Raw genomic sequence first — 18,592 nt, 5'->3', positions numbered from 1 at the left:
AAGGTAAAGGAGCTAAGAGAAAGCCTTATATATATAAATATATATATATATATATTTCAGGTTTGCCTAATCTTTACAATTTGCTTTTGAGCAGTATACTGGGCAATAAGGGAAAAATAAGGGGCTGCATGCAGCTCTTGCCACAATACGGTTAATAGTCACTGGATTGTTTCTCAGGGCTCCCAGATTAAAAGGAGCAAGGGGAAGTTCAAGTATTATTTGCCAAAACACATTTCAAAAACAATTTTAATTGTTTTTGTTCACAGCTGCAGAGAGAGGACATCATGCATTGCTGAGGCCGCTTTGATACGCCTTTATTTGACCGAGGCTTATGTGCTTATTCTCATGTTTTCCAATTCAAGAGGGTGCTTCAGCTTATGCTTGTCTTCATAGAAAATAAATAGATGTCAGTTTAAATGTGTGTATGAGCTGACTGTAATAAGGATCTTGAAACAGCGTTTAGCTGCGCAGTGTTTTAAAGGTGAGATGTGGCAAATTAAAAGTAAAATAGGTGATCAGGCACTTAGACATGTAAAATGGAAAAGAGCACCATAATTCACAAGTTTTTTGACACTGTTACTCATAAAATCCTCATAGATAAATTGATGAAGCGTGGAGTAGGTGAATGGGCAGGGAAGTGAGTGGAAAACTGCATGAACTGCCGGGCTAAAAGGATTGTGATCAGTAGCACAAAGTCCAGCTGGAGGCCAGTCAGAAATGGTGTAATGGTCAGAAATGACCTCAGGGGTAAATACTGGTTTGCAAATTATACAAAACTGGGAAGAGTGGTTGATACACTAGGTGGTTGTACAGCCATTAAGGGAACTTGAGAGTCTGGAAAATTGGGTGGACAGTAATCTCATGAAGATCATGAAAGGGAATTGCCAAATCCTGCCACTGATGAGGAATAACCCCAGGTACTAGTACACGATAAGAACTGGCTGGCTGGAAAGCAGCTCAGCAGAGAGTTGACCAGGAGGTCCTGGTGGACACCAAGCTGACCATGAGCTAACAATGTGCCCTTGCAGCAAAGAGGGCCAACAGCCTTCTGGGCTGCATTAGGCAGGGCATTGCCCGTAGGTTGAGGGAGGTGACCCCTCTCCTCCGCTCAGCACTGGTGAGATATATCTGGAGGTCTGTGCCCAGTTCTTGGCTCCCTGGTACAAGAGAGACATGGACATACTGGAGCACAAAGGGCCAGAAATGGAGCATCTCTTACATGAGGAGAGGCTGAGATAACTGGAACTGATGGAGGAGTGAAGAAAACAGAGCCAGACTCTTCTCAGTGGCACCTAGTGACAGGAAAACACAAGCTGGAATACAGAGGTTCCATCTGAACATAAGAAAAACCCCCACTTTTTCTGGGAGGGTGAGACAGGTAGCTCAGAGAGGCTGTGGAGTCTCCATCCTTGGAGACATTCAAAGTGCAGCTGGACTCTGTTGTGAGCCACCTGCTGTTGCAGACCTTGCTTGAGCAGGAGATTGAAGCAGTCAGTCTATAGAGGTGCTTTCTAGTCTCAGCTATCCTATGATTCCGTGATTTCATGAAGAAGGTTAAATATATAAGAGGATATTTTCATTGCACTTCATTACATATGCCCAGTGGTCTGATGGGAAAGTTTACCCACTTTCATGATTAAACTTCTGAAAAACTGTCTTTGAGTATTTTCTTAAGCTTCTGGAATATATTCTCTAACAGTCTGGAAGAAGCCACAATTTGGAGACTTAATTGTGTTTACAGAGATGAGAGAGGTAAAGTAAGGGTTCTGTACAGTAAAAACATAAATACAGTTTTCAGAGTTAAAATTACAGTCTATAGGAAAGTCTTAAGTTGGACAAGGCCTCTGGAGACCGTATGGTTCAACCCTCTGTTGCAAGAGCCTTAGGTTAGGTTACCCAGGGACTTGTAAACTGAATTAGCAAGAGAAATTACACCATTTCTCTGGTTACCTATTCTGTGATGAAGAATATTTTTCTTATATCTAGATGAAAGTTCCCCTGAAGGCACTTGTGCCCTTGATTTCTTGTCCTCTCACCATGCATGCTGGTAAAGAGAGCACCTTCGTCTTCTCTATAGATTTTTTTTTTTTTTTTGTATTAGAAGATGGGGATCTCCTGAGCCTTCTCTTCTGTGCATTACACAAGCACATTCCCTTGTTGACCTCTCTTTGTGTGTCAGGTTCTTCAGTCCTCGCATCATCTTGGTGGCCCTTCACTGGGCTGTCTACAGTCTTTCTTTTGAAGGGGGGGAAATTCACTCTGTGTAGCCTAGATAATGGGCATGTTTCTTCTGGTAAGATTTAGTGGCACAATAATGATTTTTCTAGAACTCTCTGAGGAACTCTCATATCCAGTTACAGGTATCAAAAAAGTATTCCTAAAGCCTGAAGATAAATTAATCTTCTTTTTTTATCGGATAATTTTTCAGAGTAGTGCAGAAAGGAGTCAGTCACAAGGGTAATAAAAAGGATAACGGGTTTGGACCTATTCTGGCTGGAGCCAAGGGGTATTCTGCTATAAACTTTAATGGAAGGAGGGAATGACAGACACTTTTATAGAAGGTATGCTGACTGGGGCTGTGCCTAGTTGAACCAAGAAAATCACTCAACCTCCTATGAACAGCAGAGAGCTCTGGGACAGACCAGACTGAAAATGCGCTCTGCTAAAGGCTTTTACAGAGGCCCCCAGGAGAACAGATGTTTTTGCTGCCAGTATGCAACTATCTGGCTGAGAGGCTGCTTACCTGCTATTATATGGAGAACTGGTCTTCACAATTTTATTGGAAGACATTGCACCTAGCCACAGCAAATACTGGCCTCATGTGAGATTGGCCTGCATCCCTCTCTTGATGCCATTTTTTTGAAGCCTGAGACTTGCTGCAATAATTATGACTGTTACGTTTATGTACCAAATTTTTGTAAGAAAACTTGAAAGATGACAAGAAACTAAATATAAGTATGTCTAGTAATCAGTACTCTTAACAAGAATACTCTTCACCTTCAGGAAAATGGAATGACTAGCAGGGACATTGTATTCCCTGTTCTAGGTTTGCCAAGACGTAGAGAATACTGACCTTTTATCTGTTATGTTTATGCTGTTAAGTAAGGAACCGATAGAAACTGATCCTCAGCGCTGAGGCCAGTAGTTTCCCACTCCACAAGAAATTATCTTGGGAATGCTAATCCTACTGGTCCGGGACAAAGCCAAGAAGTGTCTTCACAAGCGTGGTGGATAGTTGAGTATTTGGTGCCTGGATTCACTATCTGAGCCTCCTTTATTTATAATCTAGATGTGTTCCTTGAATTTAAGCCCTCTCCTCAGAATTTATATTTGTCTGTAGCAGTATTAAAAACCAGACAGGAGCGTCATCTGTTGGGTGTTGGGTTCATGATGGAGCTTGGATCATCTTTAGTATTAAAAGGTTCTAAGGCAGGCATCAAATCTCAGTATTGATATCTTCTATCAAAAGAAATGAATGACATTGCTTTATAGAAGGGAAGTGAACAATCTTGAGGAATAGTTGCTTGTCCTGTTTATATATGAAATTTGGTGTACCTGCAAAAGCTGTCCAGACGGCGCATTTGAAATCTCCTTGTAGCTAACAAGGAATGAAACTGAGGAGGCTCCTTAGACCTTTGATATGGCTTAACTGGAGATTTTTAGATACCATAGTGTGGATAAGATTGTAATTAATATTGTTCCTGTGTTGACAGCCACAAGTAAGTAGCCTTGAGGTGAGGACATAGGTGCGGAGTGAGAGAATGGTGGCTGCAAAATGATTTTTAGCATGTGCCATGCAGTCTGGTGTTTTTCCTTTGCAAACTCTAAACTTTTGAGAAGTGCAGCAAAATCTGAGTTTCCGTTTAGAAGAAAGCATGAGTTTTGTGCGAATGATCAGCTTGAAAAGGTGTACCATGATATTTAAGAACCAGAAGTCTCTTAAGCGCCTTGATGTGATGGAGAGTGATGGGGCAGTGCCTGATTTTGAATGAGAATTGTCAATAACAGAGGGAATATTTGTACTGTTGTATCCTCAGTTGGTATCACTGCTGAGTAATGCTTAGCGAAGTGGCTGTTCCAAATCACATCCCCAGACAAGCCCATCCCAACCTCCTCTGTGACCAGAAGAAAGGGTTAAAACTGAGAGGAGACTAACCATGCTTGAGTTCCTGACCTGTACTGGTGATAGGCCTGCTTTTTAAAGGGTATAGCTGCTGGTATGGCTGCTCAGGAATGACCTATTTACACCAGGTTCTGTCTTAACAACTGTACTTTGAATGCATTTTGTTATTTTCTTGTTACTCAGAAGTGGTCCTTAATACATTTAATATTTTTAGTGCCCTACAGATACCAAAGCAACGTTTGGGGTCCACCTTAAAGTAGTAGGAGACTGGACAGGTATGTAGAAAAACAATTCCTTTTCAGAGCCAAATACCTTTGCTTGAACTGTTATCCCTTTCTGGCTTCAGCACAATTGTTCCTTGGTTGCGGTGTATTCTCACTACAGATCATTCATGCTTGTTTTCCCAAAGTTGTTTTTATTACGTTCTTGATGCAACCCCTGCTTTATTCAGATGTGCATTTCTTCAGATAACATATTTTTCCAACTACTAACAGATCCTGTGATTGCAATGTAATAACTTCCAATGTTCCTCTGTTTCTGCCTCTTTTTCTGATTCTTTGATAGCCTGCTGCCCCTGTGCAGAGCAGTGCCTCTGTGCGTAGTAGTGTCTGCAGAAATCCTGAAATGTGCAGCTCCCAGATAAATGGATTTTGGTGCCAGCAGTTTGGGTGGCTGCCAGGTTTATTAATGCCTGTAGTACACTGAGATTACAGGTTGCTTTCATGTTCTTCCATGCTCTTCCATTGCTCTTTGAAGGGCCTCCAGACCAGGGGTGTAAGCCAGGATTCCCTGCAGAGGAGAATGGTAATTTGCTGCTCCCTGTGACAACAGTGGTGACAGTTGTATACTCAAGAGATAGTTGTTGTTGTTATTCGTTGGTGGCTAACTTTATTCCTTGCTTATCATAGCATTTCCTTGTAAGGAAGACAAATACACACCACCACCTTGTTCAGTTCCTATGTGGAAACATTTTCTCTGTTAAATTTGTATCAGCTTGTGTGTTTGTGGAACCGAGTCAAGTGAGTTTGCCTCCCTGAAAGGGATTTGACCAATTCAGGAAGAGTAAGTCCATGAGTATCTGTTGAACTTTTGGTCCGGCTGCATACATGGCTGTGGGAGTCACTGAAACGTTAATAGGCAAAGGCTGGGAGGGCAGTGCCATATGCACGTATGCTCCATAATCACCCTGATTTTACACTCTTGCTTCAACTATAGGATGTTGGCCAGAGGCAGATTATGGACCTAATTAACCTCTGGTCAGTCGCAGTATGGTGTCTCTTTTGTTGCGGCTTGTTCCTACCTGGGAGAGTACAGTGGGTTATTGGGACAAGTGGGGTGGGGAAGTACTAGCTAAATGAGTTTTCTGAAAGAAGTGGCATCTCTGAAGTTTTTTTTGGTTGCCTCTGTGGCATGAATTGTTCTCTCTTAGCATTTAAATGTTATTTTCCCAACTCAGTACCTATATTCTCCATTGAGGGGCAGATCTGCCCAGGTAGGACTGTGTAAGATGCAGGACACTGTCACATGACAGGGACCGTTTGTTGTATTAGCTTTGCTACACAGGGATCTCTTTCCCGGGGACAAACGTGCTGCTGAGAAGCAGGCAGTTTACCTAACCCTTGATGCCCCATCTGTACCATGGAGCCCAGTTCTCACTTGGTCTCTTAAGCCCTGTGACAATTAATGGTCTCTAACCCACTGACTGTTTGAGGAAGGCTTATTATATTTGCCATGTTCCTTACAATCTTGCTGAAGCGTGCTCTAATGGCCACTTCTGCAGACAGGATATCGGGCTGGCGTTTTTATGCGACATACTGTCATTTGAGCTCTTCTCATGACCTCTTCTCTCAGCCTTTATCCTATTTCTTGAAATTCGCTTTCGTATTGCCTTTTCCCATTCCTGACAGGTTGTGCTGATACCAAAGACAGTTAACAGCTTATTTCAGGGAACTCAGTTACGAACCTAAATCAAAAGGCTACAAGAAGAGTGCAGTGAGATATGCTGTGAAATGTGACAAAGAACGGGTTAGTTTGAGACATTTCTCCTCTTGCTTGGCTTCAGCTGCTGCTGCCTGCACCTGGGAGATGAAGAAAAGTGAAGCAACAATTTCCTGCCATTAGCTGCAAGGACTTGAGGGGGAATACACAGTGCTGGCAAACCAATTCCGCCAGTTATGCTTTGGGTCAAGTCACTGACACAGAGTCTTATGTTTTGAAACCTTAATAGAATATCTCGTGGCCTTAGTGACTTTTTTTTTAGGTTGGGAAAGCAACTGCATATCAAGAGAAAAGATAAGGGGTAATAGATTTGTCAGCTCCTGATGAGAAGTTGCTGTTAATGGAACTTTTATTGCTCATATCCCAATGCATATCATTTTAGGTAGTCAAAAGAAAAAGCTGCAAGAAACTGCTTCTGAAAAAGCAGTCACTCTAGAAATAATTTTTTGCATAGGAGCAGGTATTTAGTAGGTCTTCAGGCAACACTGTTACTTGCTTTTTAAAGCAATTATTTGAATAATGGAAAATGTAGGACAGAAAAAGTAGGGAAGAGAGGAAGAAACCTCAGAAATGGTAGCTCTGAGACCCTTGCAAACTAAATGGTAATCCAGACCCCTAAGTGATGTATTTCTTTCTCTGTTGAAAACAAATGGCTTTATCTGAGGTTAGAAGAGCTGAGAACCTGCTGTTCTGAGACGGAGATTTGGATAAAGGCACAACATTACCTCCAATTATATAGGCAGCACCATCTTTAGATAAATTTCCAATACAAATCTGAGCTCTTTCATTTATTGTCTGCGTTATGGTGGTATTAGTAAATGTATTGTGCTTAGCTTTCATGTGCATCACAGAAAAGAGAGACATACAGTAGAGTCTAGATACATACATCACTACCTCAGAGGGAGGTAGTTTAATTAATTGACAGTTCTTGTGATTTTTCCCATGAAAAGGTTTCTAACATGATTTTTCCATCTTTTGCTGTGTGCACTGGGTATTGTGAGTAGTGGAACAGCTATTATAGACCTCTTTAGACAATGTTTTTTTGATAATGTAATTACTGTCTTTGTGCTGACATGTGACTAGTGAAGCCAGCAACTATTTATTAACAAAATGTTTCATGGCATTGTGGTGGCTCGTACTATTAATGCAATTATTTGTCATATGACAGAGGTGAAACTATGGCTGTAGACCACAGCTTCGTTACCCTGTCAGGACTTAGACACTCAAGTTATGACGGGTTTGCAGTGGTTGATCTGTGGTAGTTGCAAACGTGAAGCCCTGCAGGTTGGGTTAGCCCTGTGGCTCAGAGCTAAGTCAGTGTGTCTTCTTCTGTGGCTGCCTGGCAGACGCTGCAGCTGAGCTGGTGGATGGCGACTTTAAACCCTACAGTAACATTGAAGTCCCTGCAATGGCTCGTGCCCGGATCAGAGATGTGAGATCCATGCATGTGCTAATAGGCTGATCTTGCTAGTAGCCTGCCCTCTAAAGAGTTTTTTTCTCCTTCTCTTGTGTATCTCTGTGGTCACCTATTTCTGCTTGAGCTTTGAAAAAAAAAGGTTGGCTTAGCATGTACAAAAGGGATTTTTGAAAGTTTTTTTTTTGTCCCGTGTACTGTCTAGTTTGTCCTCAGTGTTGTCATCTATCGGCCTTATGCTGTTTCTGTCCTTGCTGCTGCCTCAAGTGCTACTGCTTGTTTAGTTTTAAAGCCAACATTTCATCTGGCACCTCTGGAGGGAAAAAAAGAGGCTGTAGGGCACGCCTCGTGTCCAACCACTTGACAGCAGTGAAAAAAAGCCATGGCAGTGTATCAAGACAATGTGTCTCATTGACTAGACAGGCTCCAGGGTGTGAGACAGACAGTGATATTGATGATGCCGAAATAACAGACTTCTGAAGCCGTGCAGCATGTGTTTGTGGAAAGCAGATACACAGCACTCAGAGGTATTAAGGTGAACTACATGCCTTAAGGCAATAAAACATTGCTGTTACATTGCAGTGTGTTGCTGATACAAATTGATGAGGGACCGTGCTTAGAACACTGCTGCTGTTCTGTGCTCTACAGTAATTTTTATCTTGTGGTGACATCACCCTGCTGCGTAGTTGCATACGATCCTAGAGACGTTCACAAGGCCCGTCCACCATTCTGAGCAGTATGGTATTTATTGTGGGGATGCTCTAAGAGCACTTTAATACCACCCTTTGAATCTGAGACTTCTGTCCTGTAGTCTTACATTACTAAATGTCATGGCAGCAGGAGGTGTTGGTGTGTGTGGGGACACTCCAGCTAGAGCCAGAACAGATAGATCATGGAATACCAATATGCATCACCCTAGTAAACTCTAGGTCTCATCAGAAAACACACACCTTTGCTTAATTCTTCCTGCTAGAGATGAGGATATATGCTGTCACTAGGTCATTTAGGTACTGACTACCGTATTTTGAATCTGACATGATATAGTGTGAATTTTTGTCTGATGTCGTAGTCCTTTTTCTGGAAGGTCCAGATGTGAAGCAGTTTCAGGGGAAAAAACAACAACCCACCAACATTTTTTCAGTTAAAAACAATTTTCCAGAACATAGCAAATTTATGAAAGCATGGATCTTGTTTAACTCCCTATGGACTAAAACCTGAGACAGCGAAGAGTACATGCCCCATAGTTCTAATTTCTAAACAGATAAAAAATTTAAGGCAATTCTTTGGGATTTTAGAGGCTGACTGAGGATTTTTTGCATGCTTACCAGAAGAAAATAAACAAACCTTTTGAGTGACTCTGAAGGAAGAATGATCCACAGTTGCTGGGCTGGGAGGGTTTGTCAAATTGGTCAGGAGTATCTACATGACCTTGTTAAGCCCTTGCAGCTCCAGGTTTAGAGAATGCCTGAAGCACCCCCAGGTTTGCTGTGTACTGCTGTGCTTAGCTGGAATTTATCAGCAGGCGTAGGAGCTAACAAAGAAGCAATATTTTCTTTTTAGTAACCCTGGGGACAGTTTTAGAGATATTGAAGTAGTGGATCATTCAGTTTGTATCTGCTATATTCATACCAGCTCTTAATTCAGACTGTAGGAATGTGTGAAGCAGAAGATGACAAGAAGGAATAATAAGACTACAAAGTCTGCCTGCAGGATGTGACAGGGTTGTTCCAGGATCACTATAACTGCTACTGATTTTCTTTAAAAATATCTAGTCACTAGCGACGAGCATTTGGTCAACTCTTTTGCTGTTACCTCAAGCTCTGTTTGATTTGGGCCTTTTTCATTCCATAGTAACGTGTATTTTGTTGTGTTTAGTTATTCCATGAGATTCCTGGCAGTGGGTAAAGACGTTAATGACGTGGTACTGTCAGTTGTTCCAGCAAAATCAACATGGCTTTGGAAGCAGAAGACAGAGATGGGATAGAGGTTATTTTCTGCTGTTAGATCTTACGACTACCAATTCTTATATTGTCAGTGAATCCTACTGACACTTCTGAGGAAGATACCAGAATTGGCTGCTAAAAAGGTCTAATCATGTTTCTTCACATAAAATTTGACATTAGTAATAAAACTAATACTGTTACATTACTGGGAAGTTAAAATGCCTTAACAATATACTCAGGCAAAGTGCCATAAGGAATGCTAGTTTTATTCTTTATTGCCGTTAATGTTCATTAATTTTTTTTAATTATGACTGAAAGCAGGCTCAATAAAAGACAGGATTAAGAGAATGGAGAAAAAGGAGAACAGATGTAGTTTACTGGCTTGATGCTGGAAGCCCCTTTCCTCTGATTAAAGAATTAATGCCGAAGGTGAACACATCTGAATTTTTGACTCCAGACCTGGATTGTTTTACATTATTTGAACTCCAGCTGTCTTAGTACCAAAACCAGTATAACTTGAGTCAACTCTGATTTGAACAGTTGGTGAGTTTTGCCTCTAAAGGGAAAAAAGATTTTTGGGTGAGAAAGTTGCCTTGAAGGAAATTTTCTCCTACTTTGAAGTCCTTTCTTCATGCATCCTGTTATTTCCACCTGTTTGCGTATCCCAGGCTCTTTTTAATTATGGAATGATTATTAAAAATGACATGGCTGAATGATGTAAATTATTTTTATCCTTATATAATATGCACAGGATGTGTGGATGTTGCTGTAGCTAAGAACTGGTTCGTGAATACAAGGTTGAAGGATTCTTTGTCGTGCCTCAGATGTTTCGAGTACCCTTATGAACTACAAGATTGTAACCTGTGGAGCACATTAACATGTATTGGCTGATGGGATCTAAATGAATGTAGTGACAAAAAGCAAAGAGCTATTTTCCACTTAGGAAAGAAAGTCAGAAGATAGAAAAGCTCTAGGACAGATATTTGAGTTTACTGCCAGGCAGATTTCTGGTTTTGTAATCACTGTTTATATGCTGTGTTTATTTAAGAAGGCAAAGTTGCTGTTCTGGAGTTGCCCGTGTGTCACCATTTTTCTATTAATCCTTGCTTAGGGAGGGAATTCTTTGCTTAGCATCACCATATTTCTTTTAATCTTTGCTTAGGGATGCTTAGGGAAGTCCTGTTCTTGTGGTAGTTTCTGCGCAGAGGTACATGGCTGCTTCAAGCAATGAGTATACAAAGTCTGGCTGGACTTTCTGGTTCCTTTGTGTGGGCACCTTCAACAAGCTCAGGTGTGTAACGGTTTCCAGAGAAATGGGACACTTTGTATCCAAACACCAGCTCTTCATGCATGCCTGCACTTCCCGGGGGACAATAGCAGACTCCTCTAGACGCCACTCAAGTTTTGCTGAATAATCGCTACCAAATATCATCTTGTTTTGTTCCCAGTTCATTGAAACTGATTTGGCAGAACAAGAAAGCACACACTCCTCAGACTTGGAATTATGAGTTACCACAGTTTAAATAAAAAATATCTGGAAAGTAGATTTGAAAGGTTTCTTTTTGGGGATCCTTTTCTAACAGATTATAAAAGTGATGTCTTTAGTTAAGTAAAACATTGCAAATTTGGAAAATTTATAAAAAAAAAAAAAAAAAAAGGAACTGTTGATATTTCTAAACTTGATGATCAGAAGAGACAGTTACCTTTATGTGCTCCCAAGTCTTGCATGATGCTTAGAATTTCTTACAATAAGTTCTATACAGAAGTTAACATAAGCCAAACCCAAAACTTGGGGTTGAAATAGTCTGCAGATTTTTCAGCTTCAACCTTTGGGTATCCATGGGCTCTTTCTGTGCTGTTTGTGAAAATGAAGCTCAGCCCTCTTTACTCCTTCCTTTCAGGACACAAACCACCCCTGGAAAATGTGTGCATTTTAGTTGTTGCCTCTGTCTGTGTGCAGATGCTTACAGAACATGAGCGTGGTGCCTTTGTGCCTTCTGTTTGGTTCATCTGTTTTACCGAGTTCAAGCTTTGAGAGCTTGCATTTGACTGACACGTTGCTTTCTTCACCCTCTCCACTTCTAACTTTGCTTTTAAGTAGAGAAATGGGCTTGCTTTGCAGCGGAGGTCCCATCACTGATTTGGCCTGTGGTGTGATTTAAAGTGTAGCTTTCTTCTGCCGTGAAGACCACCAGCAGTGGTGATTGCTGTGCTGTTCACAAGACTACCTATCATGCTACCTTGTATTGTTCCTTATTCCTTGGTCTCTCCTACCTGTCTCCTTATTCCTACAGGTGCTTTGTCTAAGCTTGGATCAGAAGGGAGGGGGGCCATCGGTTGCTCAGAATTCATTCTGAGCTCAGCAGTTAACTTGCGTAGGAGTTAATTAAAAATCCCACAACATTGCAAATGTCATCATGAGCAAATAACATAGTTAAATGACATTTTCACCCTGTTTACACAGCAAATATTGTATAACTCCTTGTTGGCATTATATTAATGTTGAAGTTCTAGTTAGGATATCCCATCTCCTTTATTGCTTTAAAAAAAATTTATTATTATTCCTTAAGTATATTTACCCCACTTTTCACCAGCTGCATGTCCTCAGCCCGAACTTCAGACTTCCTTGAAACAGCAACTGCTTGTTCCAAAATCTTTCTGCTCCAAAGCGCATTAAAATCAGTGCTGTCCTTGTTCATGTGAAGCAAATCCTACACCCAAAATTTTAGCATCAATTCCCTGTAGCCCCTTGCAACCTAGCTTTGCATTCATGTGCCTCACACACCTTCCTGTTGCTCCATCCAGTTCTTTGACTGTTCTATATACGTTGTTTCTCTGATGCATCAGGCACTAGCTGGAGAATCTGGGGTTTACCATAAGGAAATATAGCCAGTGTGTGATCCAAGAATTTTTGAGGGGCATCTTGCCAATCAGAGCTTTTCTTTGCCCCAGTCCTCCCCTGGAGCTCTGTCCCATTAAGTCATAAATACCATTAATAAAAATCTGCCACCAAGCAACTATATAGTTATCAACTGCAAAAATAGGAGTCCTGTGAAAACAATATGGGTATGTGACAGCTGCAAAAGTATTACTTCTTCCTTTAGGGAAACAACCAAACCTCAGAACTTGCCCTGAAAGAACCATGTTGTGACAGTGGGCCAACAGCAGGTTTCCACAATTTGTCAAAATTAGTATTTTGGTATCTGTTACAAACAGAATAAAAAAGTCTAGTTTAATTTTTTTTATGGCTCCGTATTTTATACGTACTTAAACCACACACAAAAGTACATGCTAATCACAACTCTGTACTGGACTATGAACCTTGTGGTCCTGTGCCTCAAAAAAGGAGAATATAGAACACAGATGTGGGGCAGTTCCTGATGGGAAAGGAGTCAGACTGCCAGTGCAATCCTTTTTTTAATATAAACACATCCTTTTGTGAATGTCACTCCACTAATTAATTTGTAATTAAAACCCAATTATTTTTTATCAGGCTTTGAAATTTCAAAAAGCGGTGAGACAGAAATGCCTAAAATATTCTATAAAATTTAAGAAGCTACAAAGTAAATGAATTTCTAGTTCATCCAGATTCTGACTGAAATTTGAAAGGGTGGTTGCTACGTGCCGAACATGGCATTTCTTAATGAGACAAACGACTCAATTTTCTCAGCATTAACTATAGCGCTGTGAGGAGAAACTGTAGGAGGGAATTCAAAGGCTGGAAATCACTTTCCAAGATCTGAATGGGATTGCAGTCTTTCCCGTTGTGGTACGTGGAGCAGAGTGTGCCGTGACAGCAATAAACGGTGCTGTGGTATGAGCTGCAGCAGCTGATGGGCAGGGTGCCGCGTGGATTTTGTTTCACTGACATTATAACCCACGTTTCTGCAGCTCAGGCATGTTCTTGTTCTTCCTCTTTATTTAAAGCACTTTTTGCTCATAATGGGGATAAAGTGACAGAGCTTGTTTCAGAAAGGATATCGCATTACCTCTTATTTGTATGGTTTGTGACATTTGTAGCAGATTAGACCAAAGTACATTATAATGAAAATAATATTCCATGAGAGGCAAGTTTTGTAGGGAGCGGTAATATCTTTTATTAGATAGCTGAAACAGCCGGAAAAAACAGGTTGTCTTTCAGGCATGCAGTGCCTTAAGCAGGGTTGACAAAGAGGCAGTGAAGCCAAAGCAGAGAACAGGGAATGAAATTACATTATTCCCTGTTACTTTATAAAGCAATTTTTCCCTTGGAAATATGAGTGATAAAATAGTCTGGTAAATTAATAGAAGATGCTCGCCTTATTTTTTATTTTTTTTATTTTTTTTATAAAAAGAAGTTGGTTTACCTTTTCCATGAGAAATATTGTTTGTTTCCCAAAAAATTCATATGGTCAGAAATACTGTCTGAAAGCCAAAAATACCACTTATAAATGCTCTCCTCGCTGCCTCTTAGGATTTGTATGTCTCCAGCTTTCTTTATCTTCTCTTGGGTGGCTTCCCAGTTTAGTGTATGTTTGCTGTAATATGTCATGGTCTCACTCTCTCCTGGAGAGAGAAAGCACTGGCATCATGGCAGATACAGTCTGGCTGGGAGCTCTAACTGGGAAAAAAGATGGGCATGTGGGAAAAGTGTACTGTGACTTGCACGAAGTGCCGCAGTGTATTTAGATATATATGATCACACACATCCCTAAAGTTTCAGCATTTGAGTGTTTTTTTTACATTTTAATATTTTCTCTCTCTTAAAATCTTAATATCCTATCTAAAGAACATTTTGATTGAAAACGTTTGACCATCTATAGAGAGGGAAATTTGGACAATGCTGTACTCAAAGCATCACTGTGCTTTTAGTAATTTGCAGGGACCTGTTCTATGTGTAGAAGCCGATAAACGGTGGGTGACCGCTTAGCTTTGTGACTTACCTGGAACCGGAAAATTTTAAGTTATGCTGTAGTAAATACCATAATCACGAGAAAAAGAGAATGTGTCTCTGCTGAGGATTGAGCCTGGAAAGCCTGTGGATCCGAACAGGCACATTTGTGTTTTTATGTGTGTTGGACAAGGGGGGTTTCAGTGAAGAGTGGCATTTAGCAAGGGTTGTTGACACTTTTTTCAGTGTTGAAGGGGGATTTTGGGGAGAGCAGGAGTTTCAGAGATTATTGGCTATTTTGAGTTTTGATGGAATAGCTGCTCTGATGGTTTTACTGTACTGTTGGCAATAATTAGTGCACCTACAGTCTCCAAGAAGCCTCCTTGTGTTATGTGGAATGAAAATCAGTGGGCAGTTGGTGCTCTTCATTGCGATAAGCAGTTTTAAGGACTATCTCTTGCCATGAATTTAACATATTCCCTTGTTCATTAAGCACACTGTAAGTGCCATTTCCTCAAGGAAAATATCACAGACACCCACACAAATTTTCAAAGAAGAAGCTGTGATCCTTTGCTGTGCTTTGCCAAGCGGCTGGTGCCAGCCTGACGGCACAGGGCTTTCCCTCAAGGATTTCACTTCACTGCGTTAGCTGAGTGTCTCTTGAGCTTAGCTGTGACTGGCTTGAAAAAGGCAACATTTATAATTAAAGGAAGGCATTTTTATAATTTCTGTTATTTGATGTTTGCATTTTTTAATGTGTTGAGGGGATTATGCTAATTGTGCCCCATTATTAACAAGCATGGCAAATGAAATTTTCTCAGTGCAGTTTCCAAATAAAGGAGCATTTCTTTAATCCAAAAATTTGTTTAGAAATAATATTTCTTGAAGTGTCTCCCATACTTCTCAACACCAGCATGTGCCATTTCTGCATGAAGAGGTGTTACCATTTCTGTGCTGTTTTGTATTGCTGATTTTGTGATGGTACAAGGCCTTGCTGTATGCCATTACCAGCCATGACTGGTAACTAAAAGAATGAAAAGATAGATATTTGATGACAGCTTATAGTTATAAGAATTGGCAAAATTCCTTTTTCAGAAAAGTACCTACCAAACCATTTCCTGACAATGTTGTGAGGAACTTTGTGCTCTAAATCACGTTAAACCACTGGTTCTTTGTTCTAGAAAATAGTTCCCGATGTAGTGTATTACATAGTAACATTTTCAAGCTTCTCTCTCCCATTCAAGGCTAGGAATACTTTTTCTGTTGACTTGAGTAGTAACAGACTTCATGTCATGTAAAACCATGTCTATTTAGCATCATAGCATCATGATAGTGGAAAGATGAAGACAACAATCTGGTAGAAAATCCCACAGCATTTGGAGGAGAGTCTACACAAGAGCTAGGGCTAAGTCAACAAATATATGTGTTTTTAAGAAGTTATTAAGAGTAAGCGAAACTACCCAGACTAGGTTACATATAGTAATTTATATTCAGGGAGTGGGCTGATTTACGTTCTCAAGAATGACATGTCTCATTCAGATGTAAAAAGAAATAACAGAATTGTGCATATCGGGGTGAAATTAAACGAAAATTTTGATATATTTCCTGATAGACTTGTGTGCATTAGGTTTTATTGCCTACCAAAAAAAAAAAAAAAATAGGAAAAGCCGTATCTAATGGCTCATTTCATTTGCCAGTCATTCACATGATTTCCTGCTTCAGTTTTGATATTGCCCTTTGAGAGATGTTAAAAGAAATGGAGCCTCAGATGTGATTAGATCTTTGGAAAACACGTGCATTTCTTCCCAGTGGATCATCCCCAGCTGACTAGCAAAACTTACATAGAAAATAGGATCCAGCTGAGTTCTGATCACTTTATCCTGTGTTACGCCTCAAGTGCAACTAGTGCTGGGAGCGCTTTCAGAGGAAAACTTGTGTGTTCTCTGAAAGACACAGGCAGCTGAAAACACGGGAGGAATGTTTTTTATATATAAATGGAGTCCCTTAATACCCCATTTTTATTTTTTTTTTAATTTTGTTGTTTTGTTTTGTATTTGGAGCCTTGTTACTGTTATTTCTAGCATTTTGGTTTAGTTAAGTAACAGGCGTTTCCCCCGCAGGGTGTATGTGTATCAGTGCTGTTCTGTCTGAGCACTGTCTCTAAGCGTTCAGCATATTTCAGCTTTCTGTCTGGCCCTCAGCACAGACCCTGAGAAAAACTTAGCACCTTCTGTGTCGGTATGCATACAACTTAGCTGCGAGGAAGGAAAAGTTATGCTTTATGACCTTACTACATCAGCTAAGCCTTGGTGATTAACAACACCGTTCACAGCTGCAGGTGGAGGGAAGAGAGCTGGGCAGTCTCACTGCTACCTTACATTACAAGGCAGAGAGGGAGGATGTGTTTTTCTATTTCGCAAACTCTTTTTTTTTCCTTTAGCATTTTTGCTTTCCTTCCCATCCCTGCCCCAACAAAGAGAATCCAGCATTGAACCTGCCCAGCATGTACAAAGCCGATGGCAGGGCAGTGGCTTGGCTCCATGTTTACCAGCTGTGGGGACAGTTGGCTCCTAGCTAGCTGCCTCCCTCTCCTCAGACAGACATCGGTTTGCTGTGTTAGCCAAAGGTTGCAATCAATGGAAACAGCACAAAATATTGATATTCATGTTTGGTTTTTTTCCCCATAAGCAGACCTGCTGGTTTTATCTGTTAGTGAAATTTTGGGTGACTGTTAAGAAAGGGGTTGACACAAAGAACAGGGATATTCTTGGCAGTGTTGTGTCCGTAGCGGCATCCTTTGCTAAGTCAAAACCCGTTAGCACTTCTCTTCTGTTCTGTTCTAATGGAGTTACAGTGTTTTCTATGAGACTGGCCTGTTGTGTGTTCTGGGTATGGAAAGCATTCTGTGCATCACCCACCTCAACAGCAGTGGCCGAAGATAAAATACAATCTTATCAGCCTGAAATTGCCCCTTACGTTGCGCAGGGAAAAGTTCATTAGATCTTGAATGCGAGTCTCATGGCCTGTAATTGTTCCCTTCAAAATCTGCTTACTTTTACCTGGCAGGGAATAAAGCAGACAGAGCCAGGCTTTTATCACCGGTGCCCAGTGACAGAACAAGAGGCAGCGGGCATGAACTGAAATACAGCAAATTCTTTTTAAATGTAAGGAAAAACTTTTCCACTGTGAGGGTGGTCAGACATAGGAACAGGTCGTTCAGAGAGGTTGTGGAGTCTCCATCACTGGACATACTCACCACCAAATGGAACATTGCCATGAGCAACCTGCTCTCACTGACCCTGCTCAGTGCAAGGGGACTGGGCTAGATGATCTCCAGGGATCCCTTCTATCTTCAACTGTTCTGTGATTCTGCAAAGTTATTATGCAGTGATGTACTTGCATGCTTGAGTGTAATAGTGAAACTGTGTCTGTATTAGTAAGAGGGTGAAACGGTCCCATGCTTACAGTCTAAACTGAGAGCAAATATGAATAAACAAAAGCCCCAGAATGAGTTCCCAAGGACTGGTGGTGATTTTGTTATGATACAAATTTCAGCCTTGTATGCGATTAATTCCATTATTTTGTGACTGCCATTTAAAAACATTTAATTTAAAGTTCTTGTAACTTGTTCAAATATAAAAAATAGATTACATTTGCAAACCTATTTATAGACCTGGCTAAAAATACCAGCGCATGTATGCATTTGGGTATGTACTGATGTTTAATATATTTGGTGACAAACTGATACACAGGGCTGGAGATGATGTGACCGTGACAGCCCAAGGATAACATTTTTGGAGTCATGATAATTTTTTCCATGAAGACTTCAGCTCTGTGCTCAGCAGCAATAAAGAGAAAAATTATTAGGAGAAAAGTAGAGAATAAAGTGGAGGAGATCGCTCTGCAGCTGGGTATTTCTGTGGTGTTCCCAGGACTTGAATCCTGTGTGCAGGTTTGGTCCTCACCTGTCAGACAGGATACTGGACAGGGTTCAGGAAGGAATGACAGTGAGCAAAAGGATTCCAAACACAGGACAACTGAGTATGCAGGGCCTTTTTAGCCTGGAAAAGAGATAATTCAGGGGGACATAGCAGTGGTCTACAAAATCATAGGTAACACTGGAAGAGTGAGTGGGTAGAGCATGACTATTCATGGTTTCTGCCAGTATCAGAACTTTTGGCCATCACATACAGTCAGAAAGACACTATTTCAGAGCAAACATAAGATGATGGGTCTTCATATGA

At 40.8% G+C, this 18,592-nt stretch overlaps 1 protein-coding gene across 1 annotated transcript in view; it reads left to right on the top strand.

The window, feature by feature from the left end:
- The window catches only part of NOX4 (NADPH oxidase 4), a 106,914-nt gene that overhangs the window by 42,955 nt on the left and 45,367 nt on the right, over positions 1 to 18,592 (top strand). The window contains exon 12 of the mRNA XM_040584329.1: positions 4,338 to 4,398. Within this exon, the coding sequence (XP_040440263.1) occupies positions 4,338 to 4,398 (61 nt within the window). The remainder of the gene's footprint in view (positions 1 to 4,337; positions 4,399 to 18,592) is intronic.

The sequence above is a fragment of the Falco naumanni genome, chromosome 2, assembly GCF_017639655.2.
Source record: "Falco naumanni isolate bFalNau1 chromosome 2, bFalNau1.pat, whole genome shotgun sequence".
Taxonomy (NCBI): domain Eukaryota; kingdom Metazoa; phylum Chordata; class Aves; order Falconiformes; family Falconidae; genus Falco; species Falco naumanni.
This window is presented reverse-complemented; position numbering and strand designations above follow the sequence as displayed.